General features: G+C 45.0%; 1 protein-coding gene across 6 annotated transcripts in view; it reads left to right on the forward strand.

Moving 5' to 3' along the window:
* Positions 1-19,567, forward strand: part of PEX5 (peroxisomal biogenesis factor 5) — a 96,350-nt gene that overhangs the window by 41,368 nt on the left and 35,415 nt on the right. For all 6 annotated transcript variants that reach the window (XM_069243035.1, XM_069243038.1, XM_069243040.1 and 3 more), the window contains exons 4-5: positions 10,605-10,737; positions 11,284-11,415. In XM_069243035.1, the coding sequence (XP_069099136.1) occupies positions 10,605-10,737; positions 11,284-11,415 (265 nt within the window). The remainder of the gene's footprint in view (positions 1-10,604; positions 10,738-11,283; positions 11,416-19,567) is intronic.

Here is a 19,567-nt window from a genome sequence, read left to right on the forward strand (position 1 = left end):
CAGAAGTCCTATTGGCCAGGCCTTTCAACAGATCCCGCATGCCTGGCAAAAAGGAGGACATGACCCTGGAGCATTCTAAAGAGAAGTGAGCCATGGCTTGTGAGTTAGGGTTTACGTCACCAGTTTGCCAATGCGCCCAATATTTTTGCCTTTATGGGGATATTCCTACAGCTTGGCATATCAGCATGGCCAGACTCCGCCACCTGCACAACAGACCTCCCAGTCTTTTCAAGGTCAAGCTGTGGCTTCAACAAACAATGTCCAGGACATCAAGGACTGAAATTGTTGCTGGAGGTGGGGGTCTGAAACATATGCAAACATTCTCCAGTGCACTGTTAGTAGGGCACAACCACCCAGGGTCTGCTGCTTCCTCCAGGAGTGGCAAAGAAGCTCATCCCACAGGTAGTTCCTTCAAATCATCAACAGAGCTATGCCATGCCCTTCGTTTATGACCTGGCGCACCTGCCGACTGCTTCTGAGCAACTTCTAATAGGACCATCTGTCCATTTTACGTGACCCGATGCAGGCTTTTTTTTAGCCAAAGGAGCCATAGAGAGACAAGGAGACTGGATGTTCTTCCCTCTACTTCCTCCTTCCTAAAAGATCTGCAGTGCTGGATGCTCGACCACATTTGGACCCGAGGTAAACCCATCCCGTGCCCCAGCCACAGTTTATGGTGGTGACTGGTGGGTCACTACTGTGTTTGGAAGGTTATCTGGGATAGATGGAGATCAGAGGACTTTGGTATCTGGCAGATACCCGTGTCCGCATCAGTTTGCTAGAGTTGTGGACGATTTAGTTGGTGTTGAAGTTGTTCCTGCCAACCGCCAAATGGAAGCTGGTGCAGATTCTCACTGACAGCACCACCACCATGTAGTACTGCAGCAGGCAAGGAAGGGGGTAGGGTCTTTGGTTCTGTTTGCACCTCTGGAAGTTGCTGAGTCATCTGGGCATCTTCCTGGTCATCCCTGACCTGGCGGGATCTTTGAATACCATGACGGACAAACTCGGCCAATGACAACGAAAGGCAGCTGCACCCGGAGGTGCTGCATGGCATCTTCAAGCAATGGGCAGAATCATAGCTTGATTTCTTCGCCCCCACCAAGAACGTACATTGTCAACACTTTTGTGTGTTGGAGTTCCTAAAAAGGCTGTCTTTTGGAGACAGCCCATCTACGGTGGAGCATATGATTCTTTATACCTACTCACCACTGCCTCTCCTGTCCAAAGTTCTGAAGATGATCTGGAATGGCTGGGCCCAATTCATCTTAGTACCTCAGAAATTTGTCAAGGAGAAAGTGGTACCAAGAACGTCTGGGTTTTAGCATATGTCCTTCATTCAGGCTGCTGATTCAGCATGGCCTTGGGTCGCAGCAGTAGGGCAGGGTCTTGCCCATGGGTTTGCACAACTTGCACTTCCATGTGTGGAGACTGAGCATCAGCAGTTGGTCTTCTTTGATCTCTCGTCCCTAGTCATTGATGTGAACTTGACAGCCGGGCATCCTTCCATGAAATCAGTGTACTCCGGGCTCTGGGTTTGTGGACTGGTGCTGCACCCACCTGACAGACACATTGCAAGCCAAGCTGTTGAATGTCTTATTTATCTTTGGGGGCATCAAGGACTTCCAGTGGGCACTTTTAAATGTTAGTTGTCGGCCCTTTTGACCTTTTTACCTTTTTTGCACCAGCTGTCCTTTTTTTAATTTACCTATTGTGATCCGATATCTTAAAGGTTTACAGCATATGCTTCTGTCAAATCCCTTTGTGATGCAGTAGTGGGATTTAAATTTGGTTCTTACTTTCCTAATGCATTCTCCATTCGAGTCAATGCACAGTTGTCTATTACGCCTGATGACCTTTGAAACTGACTTTCTGGTCGCAGTTATATCAGTGCATCACGTGAGTGAGCTTCAGACTCTCTAGGTGCACCCACCATTTTTGAAGCCCTGCAGCTGTTTGACTTCTTCTCACTCCTCCGTTAAAGTCACGACCACTGTGGCCCCAGGTAAGGGTTCACTAGAGATCTCAAGGTCAGGAGTATAAAGGAGTGAGATGTGATGGTTTCTCTGGTGCACCGCTCTGTTAAAGTCAAGGAGAGCACACAGATACTGGCCAATGAGGAGACTGCTTTCCAAGAAGCGCGACTCACACTAAGCCAGTGAGACCATACACTCTGGAAGTGATATAGAATTAGTGTGATAAACATTTCAGGCTCTGACAATGAGTTAGTGTGTGTCCCAAGAGAGGAACCTCATCGTACGTTAGTGAGACTACTCTTCAAGGCATTAGACTTGGATTGAACAGGAGAGAAAGGACCAAGGCGCAAGACCCTCGCTCATTGAGGAACACTGGGTGGAGTGGTGTGCGACATGTACCCAATGGGCTGATGACCAAATTGTACCATGAGACTCGCAACCAGTTAGTGAGAATCTATTTGTTCACCTCTAATACCTTTCTGATCTTGTGTTCCTCTTGCCACCTATCCTTTTGGCTTGTGCGTTCTTCTTTGGTGCCCACTGATTCTCTGTGCTCACGTGTATATCAGCTCTGGTCTTTGAGCTTCTTTTCTCTTGGAACGTGTGTATTCTCCCTCTGGTAGAGCTCTGCTTCTGAATGCAGGGCCCCAGGACACCAGAAAAAAGATTTAGTAGGTCATGCTTTATAACATAATAGAGTTTAGACGTATTTCTGTTGAGAGTTTCCGTTTGAGCAGGACATTTGCTAATTCCAGTACATCAATGGGAAGCTTGTGACTGTTGTTATCTAATCAGGGTCTTGTGGTGTGCCTTTTACCCCTGATAACTGTAACAAAACTAAATTCTGAATGCTCTTTTGTACTATTGTGCTTTGTCTCTTGAGAATGTCAACGTTGGTGCATTTGCTACGTTATGTAAATATTCGAAATCTTTATTAAAATATATAGTACATTAGGCTCCTTTGGGCACTATATATATGTGTATATATATATATATTTTTTATTATGAAGTATGTGTTATTCTGTTTTGGAGATACAGGTATGTTCTAGAGTTGCTAAAAGCCTTTTTAGGCATCCAGACACCCCTTATTAAGATATTGTACCCCTTTACTCATTCATGGCATGGATAGCTGTTTTTGTTTTCTCTGTTTGCCTCACAGTGCTGCATGCATGCAGAGCTAGTCCACACCAATAATTTTCTGTACCATATTCTTTAAGTTGCCTTTGACTTTAGTCTGATGGAGCAGTTAACTATTCCGGGTTTTAGGAGAGGAGTTATGCTGAGACTGACCAAAATGTTCATATATCACTTCAATAATCTCTTTCATTTCTGTAACACGAATGAGCTCTTAAAGAGTGCAGGAACATGGCAGAAATTGAAGTATTTTCTAGTATTCAGCCTTGCGTATCTGCTTAAGCAGATATACAGGAAATATTGATCAGATGTCCTGGGGTCCGTTGATGAGATTGAAAAACAATATACTCTCTTCCCAGACGTATTTAGCCATGTGTAGGAAAGTGCCTCTTTTTGACATGGATACCCCCCACATTTTGCCTGGTATCTTTGAAATGCAAATCTGGCTCCCCTCACAGGAGAGGAAGCCACCCCTCTTGTTCAGGACCCACTAGGCACCTGGACTGCCATAAAAATTAGCTAGTCAGGTAGGTGTGTCACCTCCAGACTAGAACCACCCTTACGATGGGCTACTGCGAGGTGGGCATGATTTTTCAGAAATCTTTGTGATGGCATACTTAGGAATTCTGGGGCAGGGTTATGCCACTTCCCACAGGAAGTGGTCATATAGGGGACGTAGTGTCCGTAAGGGTCAGTTGCCCATTGGCAACTACCCTACACTCTCTTAACACTGCTAAATTCAGTATTTAGGACAGCCCAAGGCACCAGAGAAGCCGATCCTGACGACCTAAGAAGACCAAGGACACAGAAGAGTCATGAAAGCAGAAGAGGATAAAAGAAACGGTTGACATGGTACCAACCAGCCAGCCTGTCCTCATCCCTTGTCCAAATCTGCACCAAAGTCAACTCATCCTGCAGCCGTGACTCCAGAAACCTGGGAGCACTGTTGGCCTTCAATAAAGTCTCAAGACCTCCTGTGAACAGCGGACTTGCTCTCTAGCAAACTCCAGTAAAGGGACTCTGAAGCCTCTGGAACCAACAAAACCCAACACCTGAAGTCAACATCTCACCTGTCGTCTTCAGCCCGAGTTGAAGTGGACCACCGATGCCAACAAGGTTCCCCAGCCCTCCAGAGTCCAAGTACATCATGGTTTCACCCCTCCTGGATTCTTCGATGACACCTACAGCCTCTGTACGCAGTTCCCCTCTACTGCAACCACTAAAGTAAAGATAATCCGACTCCTAAGGACACCCCTGAGCCATGCGGAAGAACATCAAAGGTGCATACCTGTGCCTTAGCATCGTGAAGCCTGAGCCTCGCTGCTGGTTCAGCCCGGCTCGCCTCCTCGCCAGAGCCTTCAGCCTCTTCTCGCAGTGACCGATCTCCATTGAAAAGCATTTGGCACCCAATGCGGTTTTGCAACCAGCCACCCTGGTGCCACTGGTGGTGTACTGCTGGTGCTGCCTTGAACCTTGTCCTCTACTCACCTTAATTCTTGAATATTGGCCTTGTAAGTCGCTGTACTCTACCTGTTTGCAGAACTTGTTCTTTTCTCCTGTAGGATAACATGGGAGAACTCAGAAATTGCACTGTGTCCACTTTTTAAAGTGAAAAGAATTCCTATGTAAAAACGTACTTTCCCAAACAATTTGTCTCTGATGCCTAAACATCTACAAGGATACTTGCTGTTTTTATACATTGGTGTGGATCTAATTTGAGTCGTTTGTCTCATTTATAGACTGTTGTGTGTATTTGTAGATGTCCTGCACTCCTCTGTGTTAAGCGTAAGGCTGTTCGACCACACTACCCCTAAATAGAGCCCTTTAAGATTGAATAGCAAGCCTTGTCCACTCACTGGGGAACCACTGGACCCTTTACACGGTATTTACATACCACATAAAGGGCCAGATTCCTACATCATGCCAAACCATTGGTTGGGGATGTACACAATTTTCAGAAGCACATGCAAGAGTAGGGTCAGTGTGTGATTGCTTCTGATCAGGGTATGATTAATATTTTTTATATAATTAAATTATGAAAACACATTTAGAGGGAGAAAATCTGACTATTCTTAAAAGGCAATAGCAATGCATAACTGGCAAAAAAGAAAACAATTAAGCATATCTGGTATGAAAAAAACATTTGCATAGTTTTTAAAGTTGCAGTTAAGATTAAAAATATCCTGTTCAAATAGGCTCTTTCCTATCCTGCCTAAGCGTACTTTACAGAAAAACTAATCCGGATTACTAATCAGGTATAGTCATTGTGTTAAATTTTTTAAATTATAAATATCTGATCTTTTCTAATGAAGACTAACCCCGTTTACATTTCTTCTTAAACACTTGAATAATTCCATCTAAAAATCATACAGATCTAACTTCCAGTAAGTGACACCTGGGACAGTTTACAAAACTGTATTAACTTTTTTTTTTTTTCCCAACATTGTCCTAGAAAAGCATTCCACAGTGTGTGCCCCATAATTGAAAATCTTCTCGTGCCCTTAGCACGACCTTGCAACAGTTAATTACCATAACATAAGCCACCATAGATTTTAAATTCCTTTGGATGGAAGATAGTGCCCGACTTCATCTGACAGGTGTTCAGAGTTCAGTCTGTTAAGACTCGTGCAGACTGAACAAAATCATGGTAGCCACCTTTGCAGTTCGCCAGTTGTGGGATCTTAAAAAGTCATCTGCAGGGTGTCGCTTCTGTAGACCATATTTAAGTGTGTCAACCAGATTATAGCCCTTTTGTGTTCTTGCTGTTTTTGTTAGTTAGTATCATCCAGTGAATTGGCATAATTAAGTGCAAGTTTGTCACAACTGTACATTTTACCTCATCAGTAAACCTCAAATTTTCCTGCAGAAGTTTTGTCTGCGACTAGAGGTCTTTATCACACAACTAGCATGTCTTGATTGCTTGTAATGTAATTGTGAACTTGGGTCTTGCACAGTGCAGGTTTCTCAACATCTTGGCACTTTCAGTACTCTAAAAGGCTAATGTTGGAGATTGTGGGATTTCCCATTGAGAAAACTCTTTCAATTACCTTCCATAGCCTCCCAGTATTCTTGATGTGGTTTGTTGGCCAATGGTAATGCCTACTTTTGAAGCTGCTCGACTCTTTATCCGGTTCCTATGAGGGATGCTTAAAATAAGTAGCTCTCTGCTTTAACTGGGCAACAGGAGGATGTGTGCTAATGGCATGGTCCATACCAGTATTTTGAATGCACATGTATTAAACCAAGATATTTTTTTGTAATTCATTATGAGGCAACCTATGTTGGGTTCACAAATTGTCTAGTGAGCACAGATCGTCCTTGTAAACCTGTATTTGATTTTTATTCATTGCATGCTATCCGTTTCTGCTTTGATTGTGTAGTTTTGAAAGTTAGCATTTACCAAGAATCGTTGAGAAAGAAACCATGTAATGGCTGCTGTTGGGATAAGAAAAGCTAACAAAGTACCTGTGGAATTGTTGGGCTAAGAAAACAAAGGGACAGCTCCCTTTCAAATTCAGTGCTCCGCCTTTTAAAGAGGTCAATAACATTTTGGTTTTGATCTGCACATATGAGAATGAATATTAAAAACACCTATAAAATCCTGAAGCAACACGATTTAGTTGTTTTTATTTTTAGGCCATATCTCGTTTCCCCACTGTTGCAGTTGTTGTGCCACCTGAGGGCGGCAACCAGTGTTGCCATTTACTGCCTAAAACTCCCAAATACCAGAGTACTCTGTCTTTTTACGTTCGTTGTAGCTTTCCATCCTAAAGATTTTCTGCTTCCCAACCAATTCTTATCATGCAGTCTTTCTCCACGCAGCTCATCGTTATCCTGGAATCCTTCTCCTTAACGACTCAACCTTATTCTTCGAGCGTCTTTCTCCTTACCAATGTAACATTATTGTAGTCTTACTTCTTCCCAACCATCCATGTGCTGGAGCCGTTCGCTTTCCCAAACCGTAATAATCCTGAAGTGTTTCTCCTTCCCATCCTAACCCTTCCTTTTGCTGCAGTCTTTCTCCTTCACAACCCACTCTTACCTTGAAGTCTTTCGCCATCCTAACCTTTCCACATGCTGGGGCCTCTAACTCACAGTTAACCTAGAGTCTTTCTGCCTAATCCTGGAGTCTTCTCCTTCGCAACTTTCACCTTCTCATTAAAGTGGAGTTTTCCCTCACAACTCATACCTGTCATTCGGCTTTCCTCCTTTTCTGCCTAACCATTTACCATTTTCTGTAATATACAACAACATGCGACAGCACGTCAAATCATTCCATGACCGAAAGTGCACAAAGTAGGATAGTACATCTCTGACTGTAACCGTGGTCCATTGGCTCACATACATCCAGTCCTTCTCCTCCGGCATTACTGCAAATCGTGACATGCGTGGAACCCTCCGAGACGTGTCCGGGTGGTTTCATTTATACACTACGATCAAAAGCGGTCCTATAACAAGCGTTAGGGGAGACATCCCTTATGTTTAAATGCCCAATATACGTCTGCTAGCTCTCACCCTCGGGCTCTCCCGTTTCTTTACCAATTAAATATGTTTGATGTGGTCCCCAGTAGTTCTTTGGGCAGTTCTGTGGTGGGGTTAATTTGTTATATATGTCTGGGTATTGCAATATATCATATCAGCATGCCATTCTTTTACGGTAGGTAATGGGCTCTAATTCCAGCTAATCTAATTCCTCTAATTTGGCTACTCTATGCTTTGCTAATGGGAGGCCCATGGCTACCAGTCTCCTAAACTCCTTGTCCATGTCTCTATTATAGCTGAGGAATGCCAGGAGAGCCAGCTGGACTCCCCTGATATTGGTGAATTCTACAAACACACGTACCCAAGACAGTTGTATCCTGGGACAGTTACATGCCATGTGTAGAATCCCGCCTCCCTCTTGCCACATCTTGGACAGTCTGCTGTATGGCGTAGACCATATTTGAACAGCCCACTGGGTGTATAGTATATCCGTTTTATGTGTTTAAAGTTAATTAATCTGTGCTTCCTGTTAAGAGAGATGGAGCGGGTCGTGGAGCAACAGTATTGCCACTGAGTGTCTGCTAAAGCGATATCGAGGTCCCTTCGCAAATCTATCCTAACGTTTATTAATCCTGGTCTGCGCGCCTCCTGAGCACAGGCATATAGCCTGGATAGCAGTTTCCTATGTGAGCAAACTCTATGACCATGGAGAGCGCCTGCATGTGTGGCGGCTCTAGTAACTCGCCCCCAGGAGGTCATGCGTTGTGTACCATGCTCTGTAGTGTTGGTAATGCAGAAGCGGGTACCTCTATTTGTTCTGTGATCGATTCTCAGGATCACATCACACCCTTGTGAAAAAAATCCCCAAATTTCTCAATGACCATTTCCCGCAGTGCTGTGATTGCTCTCTTGTACCCACACAGGGGAAACTAGACACACCTCTTGAGTTTTATCTGGGGCGAGTATAGGAAAGGGAGTGCCTATCTGGTCATAAGACTGTGCCATGTATGTGTGGAAACGCTCCGTTCCGTCACCAAGGGGGCAAAAATATTAGATAAGGTAGAGAATGGGGTGCTGACTGGGGTGCTGACATGTCTTGCTCTATATGTAACTGTGGCAGGCCTGTGGAGCAATGGATTCATGTGTTTGTAAACATGGAATGGGCTGCCCTAGAGAAAGTCTCCAACTCCAGGACATTAAGTCCCCCCATGTGGTATGACAATGTCAAAACGTGCCACTAAACTCTTGGTTGTTTTCCCACCCAAGTCAATCTGATCAGGAGTGACGATATTGTGGAGAATACATGCATCGGCATTTGTATGGGAATATTCTGAAAAGTGAATAAAAACCTTGGAAGTACCACCATTTTAATAATGGCAATGCGTCCTGCTAATGCGAGCGGTAGTTTGATCCAACGTTCCAGTGCTTCAGTTTTTGTATAGCTCTCCCATAGTTATCTGTCATGACAACCGCAGGGTTCGTGTGAATCTGTATTCCCAAATAACATACCGAATCTGTCTCCCATTTGAGGGGGAAGTCTTATGGTATTGAGGCTGTGACTGGGTTAAGGGGGAACACAATAGATTTATTCCAGTTAATTTTCAAACCGAGGGACCACCAAAACACACAACCTCCCGGAGCACAGGTGTGAGGTTGAGAGCTGCATCTTGGATATGTAACAACGTGTCATCTGCGTAAGTGGATAAGATTAAGTTGTAGCCTGGGAAGCGAATGCCCCTGTGGCTGTGGTATTCACATAATGCACACACCAAGGGCTCTGCCACTAGTGCATACAGCAAGGGCAAAAGCGTCCAGCCCTTTCTTGTGTCTCTGGAGATCGATATTGGGTTGGAGATTCCGTCATCGATTCTCACTCAGTGCGGCATAGACAGTCTGTACCAGCTGTAGGAACACCTCACCAACCCCCATGTGGCACAGCACCTCGAATATGAAGACCCACTTGATGAAGTCAAATGCCTTTTCGGCATCTAAGGAGACCACCACCGCTTGTACCATAGGGTCTATGTGTTGTATGGTGTCAAACAGAGTTCTAAGATTCAGGTGGTCACAGGGGGGGGATAGGAGAACGCTACAGCGCTCCCACAAGTCAACAAGGTACCTCTGGTAGATTCCCTGTGAGCCCGCAGCTCCAGGCGGCTCATGTATTCAGCGTACGGCCTCCGCTGCTGCTCCTCGGCCCAGCGCAGCGCCATAGGGCTCAAAGGATCACGTCCCACCCAGGCCCTAATGCCGGGCTCACAAATGAACCACATATCCCAAAGAGGGCCTGGTGACAAGTTCACCCTCGGGCAGGCACCTCCTACAAGCCAGCCAAGCCCAGCCAGCGGCCCCACCATGCCCGGCTCATGTTGCTGACCTCCAGGCACTCGAAGGCCGCAGCAGACTCACTTGCAGGCCTGCACCTAGCCTCTCCGCCCGCTTCCTAAGCCTGGCAATCTGGCTCATCTGACCCCCACCGTGGCCCCTCAATCCTGGTTCTGCAGCCATCAGAAAGGGTTCGGAAGCAGCAGCAAAGTCTTACAAGCTCCCAGGGGCTGCAGGATCATTGCGGATTGTTGGCAGCTCACGGAGCTCAATCAGCTTGCGGCCATCTTGTGGCCTGGAAAAGTCCGACCCCCAACCATGCCCCAGAGTCTTACTCCAAATCTCTCAATTTCTCATTTCCATAATTATAATAGAGGATTGCTCCTTCCCAGCCCATTGTCTTGTTTTTCTGCCTCCCCTTAATTTTACACCCCAGACTATTTATCTTTCCATCAAAAATAATTTCTGACTTGGAATCTTTTCATCTGTGTTCCTAAGCCTCATATTCCCGTGGGTGTTTTAACTTAGGGCAGAGGTTCATGTGTCCTTTCAATGGCTAGGGTGATTAATGCTGCTACGTGGAGTAGTCATTGGATCCTCAGGCCTTTATGTAGTTATGTTCATGATTTCAGTTTAGACAGATGTTAATAGTTCTTTTGAGAAGTTTCCTCTCTTCTTCATCATAAGTTGGTGGCCGAGTTTCTGCAGGACCAGAATGCCCCACTGTTGGGTCGAGCTCCCCAGACCTTCAAGATGGATGACCTGCTGGCTGAGATGCAGGAGATTGAGCAGGCTAGCTTCCGTCAGGCACCCCAACGAGGTAAGGAAACTAGAGCATGCGGTTGCCATTGGCTGGTGGGGACTGGGTGACTAAGCTGCCACCAGAAAGACAGTAATGGGCCAGCTCAGCGTTCAGGGTGGACAGGAGAATGGTTATTACCATGGTTAGGCTGGGACGAATCAAGATGGACTGAACTGGTGTTTCGATCAGATTTGGAAGTGATGAGTGACCCTTACCATTTAGCAGAGGGTCAGTGGGATCGAGTGAGATTATACCGTGATGAGTGGTTGGCAAGGATGGACTGATCTTATTCTCTGACCAGGTTGAGCAGACATTGAGTGAACCTTACCCAGAGGGATGGAGTGAACTTTTCGCCTGTCTGAGCAAAGATGATTTGGTCTTTTACTCTTACCAAAGAGCTTACCCTAGAACATGGTGATCTGGGTTCAAGAGTAAGGGATCTCTGAGCAGAGATTGCAGCGATGGTGAGCGTGGCTGAAAGCCGCATGGCCAGTCAGTTAACTGCAGCTTCTCGTATCTCTCTCCCCACAACCCTCCATACCCTTCTCTTTCTGTCAATCACAGCTCCTGGGATCGCAGACCTGGCCCGCTCTGAGAACTGGGCGCAGGAGTTTCTTTCAGTGGCTGGTCCCGTAGAAGCCTCACAGGACTACAATGAAGCCGACTGGTCCCGGGAGTTCATTGCTGAAGCAGCAGGTGAGAACCCCAAGGTTTGCTAAACAGAGAATGTGCCTTGCCAGTGCCCTCCAAGATATGCTAATATGGGTACCCAGTTCACTCCTGGAAACTTTTTGGAATGTCCGGTTTATTGTGCTAAGTCATATTAAAGTTCTGGATTTTTTTAAACAATTTCTTCTATTTCTTTAAAAGAAAATTAGCAAAGTGCTATAGGCAAAAATGACGGGTCAAGCACATTTTCAGACATCATTTGGAATAGGTGGCCTGTGATTAGTTGGTGCCCATAATAATTCTCTATGTTCAGTTAGAGCATCATGATTAGTTTGCGCCATGACCAGCTGGGGCCCAGTAGATAAGTTGATGTTAATGGCCACTTCCTTTTGTGCCCACTTACCACACAGTTGCTACTTTACACTATATCCAGCTAATACAATAGTAACAATGGACATCTTGGAAAGATAGCTATTAGTGGTGAGCCTGCATTACAACCATACAGAGCATTATAACTTTGTTGCCATTTTCCCCATGGCAAAGCTGTGTTCTGAACACTCAAAATGGACGATCTGGAAGGGGCCTGTGGATTTGTCAATGGATACTTTTTGCAAATATTATCTCACTGCCTTTGTTTTTTTTTTTTTTTTGGAGCACTCACAACCCAATAATCTGAGCAAGTGCAGGATCATGATACAGACACACAGGGCTGATCTGCGAATACCTAGCTTTGGTGACAGTGTAGGACACCCTCAGGGTTGCCCACATGCCGTTCTGATGCACAACTAAGCAAAGTCCCAGGTCTTGCACATTATAATCTTGGAAACCACACACCCACCAGGGGTGTCTGCATACACAACCCAGGTATCACTGCATTTATAAATAGCTGTGCAGGATTCATAGCTTGAAATGAATAACAAAAAAAAGAAAAACGCTGTGTAAATCATACAAAACTATCCCCATAATCTACCCTCTCCAACAATAGCGCAAGAAAACCAAAACGTAACAAAATCATGGAAGTCCTACAATATATTAAAGTACTAGTATCCCCTCCACTCCCTTCAAATTACAGTACGGTGATACAAAAAATGCATAACACCTAAATTCCTCGTGTCCTATAGGACGGCATGGGACCATTCACCATCCAGTTTAGGTATTGTACCCTGAAGGCTGAGTCTAAAACTCTTAAATAACAGTTTGTTACTCCTCTTCAAACCACATGAGGCAATGGTAATTAGGCTCAAGTGACCAAAAGCTAATTTATGAATTTCTACCTACCTGCTAGAAATAAAATAGCTCCCCACTAGGAAGAACCTTATTTTTTTACTCTCAAAAAAGCGACTGTTAGTGTCACCTTTCAAAAATAAATATTCTAGATACGTTACTGTACTGTACTTTGTAGGGTGTGGAGGGGATATTAGTATTTCAGTTCCCATCTTTGCTGAAATAAAAATCTATTGTTAGATCACCATCTGTGCATATATAGAAATGTTATTACTAGAGGGATAAATATACTAAAATGGAAACTAATATTATGGGCAAGCAATGCGTAAATAGAAATTTAATATTGGAAGGCAGCAATGCAAAACGATTTTCATTTTTAAACCCATATAGAAAACACCCAATTTATATTTAGATTGAGTGGCCATCCCATAGATGATTTCTCTCTCCATGGTTGCGTCGCAGAAGTGAGAACATGGATGGACCTCCGCTCGCTTAAACATAACACTGTCAAGACGAAGAGCCCACTTATTGGTGGAAATTGCATCCTCATGCACCCATCTTTATGGCCTCAAGATTTGGGACCATGCTTACAACAAACCCTCAGAATTGGTGGAAGGGGCGGGGATAGGGTGGTTAAAAATAGATTGCCAAGTAGACTCGTTGCTTTTTCTGCTCATTCTGCTTGAGGAGGGTTCGACCGGTCCTTCCCTACCTCTCTGTAGAGGGTCAGCGAGCTATGATCATGGCATTGATAGGCTCAAGACTGGATTATTTTAACACAGCCTACCTCAGCATTAAACTTACTCTGATTAAGTGTGTTTAATCCATACAAAAACGTGCTGCTCGGCATGTCTTGGTGCTGCATTAGTTCTGAAGTACTTATATTTGGCTACCAGTACAGCTGTATATCTCATTCAGAATGCCATGTATTGCACATCAATCTTTTTTTTTTCCTTAAAAAAAAACATTTTGGCAACGCCAATTTTTTTATCTAATTGACCATTATGAAGTAAATTTTCAGCAACTGCTGGCTTCTTTGAAGGAAGACGCTCGAAATAGGTCTCCGCTCTACTTGTCATGGCTGTGGAGAACCAACACTATTAAAATGAATGAGTAGCCAAGGGCTCTGTACTGATATCAAGCTCTTCCAATCCAGGTGCTCCAGCTATCTCAAATTCTTCTTACTTCGTTTCTTGTACCTTGAGGCGCTTCCAGATTTCCATCTGTTATGTAAGGTGGCCCAGCTTAGAGTCAAAGCGCGTTGGTCACTGCTTGCTACTAACCAGCATTACGTTCATATGGATCGGGCAGTTGTAGATAGAACAATGTAGGATGTGATTTGGATGGCCAAAATAGGCACGCAAATGTCTTTACAAGTACATCCACATTGGCATGTGACTCTCTTGCTTAATAGGGGCCTTCTATTCTACACATCTAACCCTGCCTTTAAAGTTCAGATCCGAAGAGTGAGTGCTTTAGATGTACGCATCTCATACACTAGGTTATGCAGTCACAAACAGTCGCGGCAGGCAGCCTCTCTGGATCTCACCTTCATAAAACATTTGTCAAGCCTCCTGGTCAAACAAGAGGGAGGTTAACTTCCCTGTACAGTATGATACTGCAGTCCATCCCATCAAGTACTCGTGCTTACAAGACACAATGGGCAAGGAATTTAGGATATTAGTGAGAGACAGTGGAGTTCTTCTCTGGTAAGATATAACTAAACAATCTCACACCATAGATGGTAGAGAAGCTCATTTAAAGGTTATGTAAAATTGGGTTATGCATGTCTCCAAATTAAGCAAATGTTTCCCGCAAGCAAGCGCAATATGCTGGAGAGATAGAGGGTTTCAGTCCTATCTGGTGGGAGTGTTCACTGATTAAACCACTTTGGTCTTAGACATTGGAGGTAATGTTTATATCAGCTGACCGGTCCACTGTAATTTTAGCTCATGCTCTTACGAGGGCTGACATACTAAACAAAATCTGTTAAGATGGTGATGTGGAGATGCTTAGCGGTGGTGAAAACAACTCTGGCAACTCATTGTGAAAAAAGCCCTGCCCGTAGCTTTGTGGTATCTTTGTTTCTGAAACTTGTCGGAGCTGAAAAAGACTGAGCAGTGCTCTCATGGAGAAGTATAAAGACTGAGGCGATCTGGGGTCCTTAGCTGGATTTTCATTAGCAGTATATCCGTAGAACCTTATCCCCCGCCCATCTGAGAAACTTGAGTCTATTCTTTATTGATAAGGGGAGATGGGCATGAAACATGCTGGCGACCTATATCAACACTGCCTCCCAACCAGATGTTGACAACAAGAGATGAACGCTCCCTGGACCTTCTTTAAACTAACGTGATGAGATCATGCTGATACGAGCTGAGGTGACATTAAATCGATAAATTAGATGGTTATTCCCTTCTGTGTTTTTGGTTGTTTACAGAGGGGGAAGTGGAGGGATAAAATAATAAGAAAATTGCTGCAGTGTGTCATACTGTTTGTCACAACCTTGAGGCAGCAAGGATGCTACTGAATGTAAACTACTGTGACTTGTACAAACACTGTTCTAATAAAGATGTAATGGTTAAAATAAAAATATAACAAATTGTAATTGCTAGTGCACTTACTGGGTGGCCTCAGTAAGCATCTACCGGCTGCATTGCTGTTTGCCAAATAGAAAAGAAACCATCCAGCCATTCCTTCCATAAAGTGTAAGTTTCCTCTTCCATCTGTTTGAAATTATGCATCGCTTATGCTATGAACAGTGTAGGAAAGTGCCCTTTTTGACATGGTCACCCCTATTTGTGCCTGGTTTTTGTTGCAATTTTACCCAAAAGTGCACTAGTAAATGGTACCCCGGTTTCCTAGGGCATGGGTACTACAGAGGATCCATAAGAGCTGCAGCATGTATTGTGCCACCCTCAGGGACCCCTCAACACACTCCTGCAAACTGCCATTGCAGGCTGCGTGACATTGTGCAGAGACAAGTGAAAACAGGACATCCCTCCCCGTGTGCCAGGCATACATACACTGCATGCAGTGTAGGTAAATCACCCCATACGGCAGCCCTTGAAGCCCTACGGCAGGGTGCACTATTCTACATGTGTTGACATATTAGCATGAGCAGATAAGTTGATTGTTAGATATTGCAAGTGATAAGGGAAGCCATTATAAGTTCATGTGATGGGCACTGGTCAGTACTATTTCCCCAGCTACATGATGGCTTGACTGAACCCGGAGATGTCTGATATCAAACATCTTGCATTAATAAGCCCACACTGATTCCAGTGATGGATGTATTGATACATGCACCCAGAGGGCACCTTAGAGGTGCCTCCTGAAAACCTACCAACAAGTAGTCTACTGGCTGACTGGCCTTGACCAGCCTGCCACCACAGATAAGTTTTTGAGCCCCCCCCAACATACCCCTCTCTCCTTCCCCAGAGGTGAGAGCCCACGCTGCCTGAGGTCAGAAACGAAGCCTGCTCTGGGTGGAGGTTTTGCCACCTCCTCCAAGCAGGAAGGCTAGTTATCAGCATATCAAGGCGAGAGACTTCAAATGCCTGTGCCTCCTTTGTTATGCGGCCCCTGGCTTCCCCAGTCAGTGAAGATGCCACCCACCTGCCCCGGGCCCATTTGACACCGGGAAAGGTGGGAAAATTAGCTAGTCAGTAGGCGTGTTCCCTGCTAGGCTAGTTCCACCCCTAAGGTGGACTGCCTCATGTGAACACAAAACCTAGAAGTCCACCATCTTGGTTTTTGGTGGAATTAGGCTCACTGAGTCAGGGTTATGCCCACTCCCCACAGGGAGTGGTCATATAGAGGGTGTAGACACCCTAAGGGTAAGCATCCCATTGGCTCCTAGCGGTCATTCCATTGCCGGGACACTCGGATTCGGCGGATCCAGGAGGCACGGATAAAGAAGAGCCGCACAAAAGCCTGCCTGCCCACACCAGTTTAGACAGTCGAGACAAAGTGAATTGTCAAAAATCTGAGCATCTTCCAAGAAGGCCAATAGACTTCCTGCGCTTCGAAAAGTGCCAGCAATCTCCCTTGGAGTTGAAGAGCTACTCAACTGCAGTCAGCAGGCACCGGAACAGAAGAATCCGGTCCGCTGACTTGACGTTCACTGACAAGCCCGAAGAGGTACCTGTGCCCCAGAAGGTCAGACCTGTCGACTCACCAAGTGTGAAGACACGAAGATCAACCGGAGCCGACAGCACCAATACCCGAGGTACCAGACCCCCAACATCAAGCCAAGGCTGTATGAGTTCAGTCGGGTCTCCTGCTGCACCGAGCAGCCATTGAGGGGCATCGACACCAGAGAGACCAGCCTCCAGAGTGGCCCTGCTATCCTGCTTTTGCCCCCTCAACCAGCGAGGCCGACAACCATGAGGACGGTTGATGCACCCAACCGACCTATCTATGCTGCACTCGAGCGCTCCAGCCCTGGTACTGGAAAACAGACTGTACCTTTGTGTCCCTAGGACCCTTGCGACCTGAGCTCCCGTACTTGTCTTCCAGTCCACCTGTGCATCCTGTCTCTAAGTGGGCCCCCCCCTTCTCTCCACCAGCGTAACGCGCAGACTTACCAACGTGACCAGCACCTCTGCACCCGGACGTCCCAGGGCAGCTAACGAGTAACTGCAGGTGGTATTTTGGACCTTTGCCCCCTATTACCATAAGTTCCAAAGGAGGCCCCCAGCAAATGACCATAAATAACTGTATGCAACATATACCTTTTCCCAATAGGAAAGCATTGCTGCGCAAAGACGCATTTAAGTGAACATTTTACTTACCTGTGCAAATCGATATTTAAAAAAGTACTTCCGTGATAACAAAGTTCTTGGTATCAAAATTTACATAAAAATACATACAATGTTTCTAAATTGGTCTCAGATTTTTTATTTGAATGTATGTCTCATTTTTTGCCTCTGTGGGTCCAACAAATGCTTATCACTATCCTCTGACACGCCTTGACTGCTCACCCACACAACCACAAAATAGAGCATTTAGTGTCTTCATTTGTGCCTCTGTAAACACATTGGGGTTTGCCCAGACTCTGTACACAATATACTGCGTTTTGGTCCACGATATAAAGAGGCAGCTTCCTGCAAACAGCATTTCATATACTTACTTGCTTTTTTAATACTTTCATATTAGAAAAAAAGAATAAATACAAATGCAGTTATGGTTTAACTCTTTTTATTAACATACTGGAAACAACATGTGCATCTCAAATTCAGCACATGTTCTAAACTTGAACAAATACAAAAAACAAATGCTTCATATGATTTAACACTAGTGGGGTGGCATAGCACAGAAAGATCTAAACATCAGAACTCTGGTGAGTAAACCAGACTCCTCCAAAGGCACTTACTCATGTGGGATTAAAAACATAAGTAGAAAGAGGAAGCCTCTCAGCACACCATCCAGAGGGTCTGTACTATAATTGCCCAGGAAGCGTCCTACATTTTGTACATTCTTTACAGTGACGTCCAGCTATTCCACCATGGACTTATAAGCAGTCGTTGTTGTCCTCTAGATAGGAGACTCCTCTCTCCCTTGAACATTTCCTCTGTACTTCCTCCTTCATAAGGAGAACCTTTTGCTGCGTTCAGGTTTTCTTTTAAAGAAATTCTCGGTGGGGGCCGGGGTGGCTGGAGTCAGGGGTGTCCTGCCCGGATGGTTTTGAATAGCCTTACCGGCCTCTAGAGGCTTCCTTCTGCATCTTCCCCATTGTTTGAAGGCAGTTTCTAGCACCATGATCTCTATCGCTGTAACCCGATTTTCCTCTGAGGCAGTGAGGATCCAAGGGTTCAGAGGGGAAATGATTTCGAAGGTTAGGCCAAGCATCCTCAGATGCCTTGTGGCAAATGTCTCTCAGTACGCCTAGAGTGGAGTGGAGTAGGGCAGAAGAATATGTCCCGGCTGTGGTTCTCTCATGATCTCTCTGATTTCAATGAAGTCTCATTGCCTCCTCAGTCAGCAGGATTCTCTGACCTGAAAGGACCAGAGGCAAGCTGTGCCGCTCACTAGACTCCAAGAACTGTGACTATCCTGCAGCCCACGTGGCCATGTCACTAAATAAATAAATGTAATCATCTCATGAAGACAGGGAAAGCGATTGTGAAAGTCTGTCGTAGTTTTGACTCCTGCTATAGGCAAGACTGCTGGTTTAAGGATGACAGTACTTTTTTTGTAGGCGACTGTGCCAATCCTACAAAAAGTTGCAACTGTCGTCCCAACCCTCCCGGCTCACAAACCGTACCTCACCAAAAACCCCATCAGTAAAAGATAATTTGTGGCAGCCTGTACGCATGGACTCAAGAGTGCGACATCTCAGGGAGTGTCACGGTTAAACAGAGATGACCTCTTTCTCACATAAACAACATGTCTCAGTCAAACACAGGCAATGTAGGATGCAGTGAAGTTTTCAAAAGGTTTTATTAACAAGACTGCAATCTACTGTAAATTGCATGGGCTGCAATGATTAGGATAATTGATAACACAAGAAACAGAATGGTAAAAACGATAGTCATGAATACAAAGACCCCCACCATTTTGCAATACAATGAAATGTAGCATAGATGTGAAATAGACCGTAATACCATAGCACGATGAACCTAATATCTAACCTAAAAGAGAGTTAGGTGTGTTAAACCTAATCTGCCAGTACCATGTCCATGAGAAGAGCCCCCCAACCCTTGTTACCTTGGAATGAGGTCTCTAGATCAGACTCCGTGGGGACACGAAGGCTGGGTCAGCAACAAGGCGACGTGTAGCATAGATTGCGTCAATGGCATCTGGTAGGAATACCTCTGACTCTCTGTCTATGTGAGATGTATTTATACAGATCTGATCGGACCCCAGACGTAGGACTGTTCCCAAACAATAGTTAACAACACATGCTTAGGGCGGCAATTATATAAACAATTCCTCGAAAGCACAAAGTGGG

This window comes from Pleurodeles waltl, chromosome 7, assembly GCF_031143425.1.
Source record: "Pleurodeles waltl isolate 20211129_DDA chromosome 7, aPleWal1.hap1.20221129, whole genome shotgun sequence".
Taxonomy (NCBI): domain Eukaryota; kingdom Metazoa; phylum Chordata; class Amphibia; order Caudata; family Salamandridae; genus Pleurodeles; species Pleurodeles waltl.